At 43.2% G+C, this 4672-nt stretch overlaps 1 protein-coding gene across 2 annotated transcripts in view; it reads right to left on the bottom strand.

The window, feature by feature from the left end:
• Nucleotides 1-779: 779 nt before the first annotated feature.
• LOC127654669 (general transcription factor IIE subunit 1-like) overlaps nt 780-4672 on the bottom strand; it is a 24084-nt gene continuing 20191 nt past the window's right edge. For both annotated transcript variants that reach the window (XM_052141930.1, XM_052141931.1), the window contains exons 3-5: nt 4192-4393; nt 2567-2805; nt 780-2319 (exon numbers count right to left, since the gene is read on the bottom strand). In XM_052141930.1, coding sequence (XP_051997890.1) covers nt 1865-2319; nt 2567-2805; nt 4192-4393 — 896 coding nt within the window. In that variant the 3' untranslated portion in view covers nt 780-1864. The remainder of the gene's footprint in view (nt 2320-2566; nt 2806-4191; nt 4394-4672) is intronic.

The following is a 4672-nucleotide window of genomic DNA, read 5'->3' as shown; positions in this document are numbered from 1 at the left end:
CAAAGGCTTGCCGGAGGTTCACCGGTGAAGAGATGCAAACTTCTGGCAAACGTTAGGGTTAGGGTTAGCTACACACAAAATGACAGAAATCCTGTTCTTCCAGTGATCGTCAGTTCCACAAAGAACCGCTTTTTACCAAACTTTTGACATGTACACTACTCCGACTGACAGAGACACATAACTGAGTCCATGCAGCTGTAATGTGAAGTGACACCATCACTGCAGGATTTATTCCTCTGGCTGTGCGTCAGCACACAACAATCATCTCATCCACAGCTGCACTAACAAAATCATTAGAGACTCTCCCTTTCCAAAGTCATTTCATCACACATAAGAGGTCATTTCAAACTAATACAGTCATTGCAAAATCTATCTAAATTGTTAACCATTCTGCACAAAATATACAGAGTGAAATGTAAAATAAAAGCAGGATTCTTGTTGAAGGAATGCATCAACAGTATTTATTGACAAACAGTTTTATTTAGATTCAATACAATACACAGGAATTGTTGAAAAAAGCTTTCACTGATGTTGTTGCTCTCTTTCTCACACACACACACACACACACTCACTCTCTCACACACACACACTCTCTCTCTCACACACACACACACTCTCTCTCTCACACACACACACACACACACACTCTCTCTCTCTCACACACACACACACACACACACTCACACACACACACACTCTCTCTCTCTCACACACACACACACCTCTCTCTCTCACACACACACACACACTCTCTCTCTCTCACACACACACACACACACTCTCTCTCTCTCACACACACACACACACTCTCTCTCTCACACACACACACACACACACACTCTCTCTCACACACACACTCTCTCTCTCTCACACACACACTCTCTCACACACACACACACACACACTCTCTCTCTCTCTCTCACACACACTCTCTCTCTCTCACACACACACACACTCTCTCTCTCTCTCTCACACACACACACACACACACACACACACACACACACACTCTCTCTCTCTCTCACACACACACACACACACTCTCTCTCTCTCTCACACACACACTCATGAATAAGGAGATTAAAGACTTCACACTTTGTTTTTGTTTTTTATTCCTATAAAAAGTCTAACAAAACTGAAAAACGTAGAGAAGAAATTGATTATCTTTGATGTGAAAGGAAAGCAAACACACTAAACAAACTTCTCTCATCACAACAATACATTTAATATAAGATCAAGATTGATTTTCTTCCCTTTCTTACTGCAAGTCTTGCTAAATATTGTTGAGAAGTGGAGACCTTGAAAAAGATGCAGAAGCTAGGAGATGTGGATAAGTCTCTAGCTTTGAGCAAAACAGAACCTCAAAAGAGCCAACGTGAGTCTGTCACTTTACAAGAAAGAAACGCTTTCGCCATCATTCAAATGCCAATCACGTCTGAAAGCCTCAGGACCCTTGTGTTTGGGGTTTTCTTTTGAGTGAAACTGTCTCAGAGGTCACCACAGCAACACTGTCATTGGCTTAGAAGTCTCTGAATGTGGCGAGCCATTAAAAGGAAAGGTAGTGGTGTGAGCACGTCTGCCAATGTGTAAGGTACGCCTGTTGATACTTCGCTCCATTGGCAACAGAGCATGTATATTCTGTTTGTGAATATGGCAAAAGGTCTTGTGTCAGATGGGTGAGAGAGGAGAACATTCAATGCTAAAACACTACATTTCTCAGCTCTGGCGTGATGCACAACACTGTATGAGATAAAGTGTGCAAAGGAGACTCATCAAATCTACATCCTGTGAAAAACTGTTTATGGGGAGATACAGAAAGAAAGAAACCGTGTGATGCAGAAAGTGGATCTGTCAAGTGATTTACTCAGAAGTACATGTCCTGGAAGAGGTTCTGACCCATCTCAATGTACGCCTCTTTCTCTTGAGCGCTCATCTGTTCCACTAGCTCGGGTCTCTGGCTTACTTCCCTGTAAGAGAAAGATCTTCCCCCAACCATAACTACAGGGTCATCCCCAACCTCCTCAAACTCGTCATCATCATCGTCCTCCTCCACTTGCCTGCCTGGCCGCAGAGCCGTGCCGATGTGTGCCGAGTGGGCTGGCGCCTGGGGTGGAGAGTCCTCGTCCGATTCGCTGGTATCGCTGTCAGAGTCACTTGCGTTAGCCACAGGAATGATTGGTTTGGAGACGACGGCGCCTCTTGGTCCGGCTCCACTCCTCTTCTCGTGAATGAGGAGAGCCAACATCACCTCCTCATTCTCATCCTGTGCGGCTCCTCGTCCAGCCATGCTGTCATGGGTTACTATGGCGTCTTCGCCAGCTGGTGTGGAAACATTAAAGATAAAAAAGCACATCAGGACAAATACTTGCTCAAATATAAAAATAGGCCATCAGATGTCATCTTGTTTTATAGGGCCCTTAATCTTTGTCTCCTTTTCCACCATCGGGCTGAAAGGTTCTCATTTCATACCTGTGCGTTCCGTACCAATCCGGACTCGTTGGTACGGTTATGGTTTCTTTTAAAAAACAGCTTTCACATAAGATACAATACAGGTGTTTTGACTCACCTTGCTTCAGAGCATCTGCCTCATTGTACGCCCCCTGCACAGTGCTTTCCGTCAGCCATACGGGCCTCTCTTTGGGGGCTTTACCCTCAGCTGTCTGGCCAAGCTGAGGCTCCTGGTCTTCCATGTTGATGACCACATTCTGTGTGTAAAGATCATACGACGAGCCCTTGGTTTTCCACATTTCCCGACCAGGTGCCCCTGCAGCAGCTCCTGCAGCTGCCTGAGCAGCCCGCTCTCGACTGTGGACAACAGCAAAGGTGGATTTGTGTCACTGAAAGGGTAGTGAATGTCTTTTCATTGAGTTCTGTTGACATGACATACCTGATTTCGATTGGGCATTCTTTGAGACTCCTTTAAAAGCTAGTATCTACTCTCAGTAAAAATAATGATACAAGTCACTTGTAAAAATAAGAATATTGCCGTGTAGGCAGTCTTTGCTTTAACGGCGCTCCAAACCCTTTTGACTTTCTTTCTTCCGTGGATCATAAAAGGAAGTCTTCACACTACTTTTTGTCATATAATGAAAGTGAATAGTGACTGGGCTTTCAAGCTCCAAAAAGGACAAAAGCTCCACCTTAAAAATGTCTTTTGTATTCCATGGGAGAAAAAAGTAATACGGTTCTGGTAAGACATTAATGGGTTAGCTCACCCAAAAATGAAAATTCTCATCATTTACTCACCCTCATGCCATCCCAGATGTGTGTGACTTTCTTTCTTCTGCTAAACAAAAACAGGTTTTTAGAAGAATATCTCAACTCAATGGGTCATTACAATGCAAGTGGATGGTGACCAGAACTCCAAAATTTTTAAAAAGCAGATAATGTCAGCAAAAAAGTAATCCAAAAGACAGCAGTTTAATCAATGTCTTCTGAAGCGATCCAGTTGGTTTTGGGTGAGAACAAACAAAAATTGAACTCCTTTTTCACTGTACATCTTTTCAAGCTTGATTACACTTCCTATAGCGCCATCTAGCGCTCTACGCAAGTGATGGGAAGTGTAAGCGAGCTTGAAATCATGATCACGAAGGAGACTGCTGTCAAGATGTCTAGTGAAAAAGGAGTTTTATTTTGGCCTGTTTTCACCCAAAACCAACTGGATTGCTTCATAAGATATTAACTAAACCACTGCAGTATTATGGATTACTTTTATGCTGACTTTATCTCCTTTTAGGAGCTTTTGGAGTTCTGGTCACCATCCACTTGCACTGTATGGACCTACAGACCTGAGATATACATCTAAACATCTTTGTTTGTGTTCAACAGAAGAAAGTCAGTCTGGGATGGCATGAGGGTGAGTAAATGATGAGAGAACTTTCATTTTTGGGTGAACTGTCCCTTTAATGTTTCCTGAAACATAACTTAAATTATTGTTCAGATCATTTGAACAAAACTCAACATTACTTGCTTTTCTGACATGTTGAGACCACAAGGAAAAAAACTAAAAACATTGTGAACTTGTGAAATCTAAACAGAGTAACAATGCACAGTCCCTGTGTGCTTATGTATGTTAAGACATATCGCCATCAACATTATAGGGAACACTGGTCACAATGCTGTACAATTCTATTAACTCCAGCTGTGATAAAGGACACATAATGTGACAGGGAATTAAGATGACTGGCTGACCTCTGTTTTAGGGCTGGGATTTCTGATGGCTCAGGTTCCAGGAGGTCATGGGACAAGTTGATGTTCTCTGTCTCTCGTAGCAGTACATAGATGGGCTCTATCTGCTCGTTGAAGCGTGCCACCAGAGTGCGGGCATCTTTCTTTGGTACGGCTGATTCATCCTCCTCTACTTCGGTTTGACAGAAGGTACAGCGAAACGTCCCTGCAAATCAAATTCAAAATCCATTTAGGTAAAAGGACACATTAATGGCATATAGACACTGCAGCCACACGACTGGCGGATTAGATATTCACATGGATGACTGTTGATGCCAGACGGGCTGGTTTGAGTATTTCTGGGATTTTCACACCCAACAGTCTCTAGAATTTACTCAGAATGGTGCCAAAAACATCCAGTGTGGGGCAGTTCTGCGGATGGAAACACCTTGTTGATGAGAGAGGTCAGAGAATGGTCAGACTGGTTTAACTGGTAAAGTCTACA

The sequence above is a fragment of the Xyrauchen texanus genome, chromosome 14 (genome assembly GCF_025860055.1).
Source record: "Xyrauchen texanus isolate HMW12.3.18 chromosome 14, RBS_HiC_50CHRs, whole genome shotgun sequence".
Taxonomy (NCBI): Eukaryota; Metazoa; Chordata; class Actinopteri; order Cypriniformes; family Catostomidae; genus Xyrauchen; species Xyrauchen texanus.
This window is presented reverse-complemented; position numbering and strand designations above follow the sequence as displayed.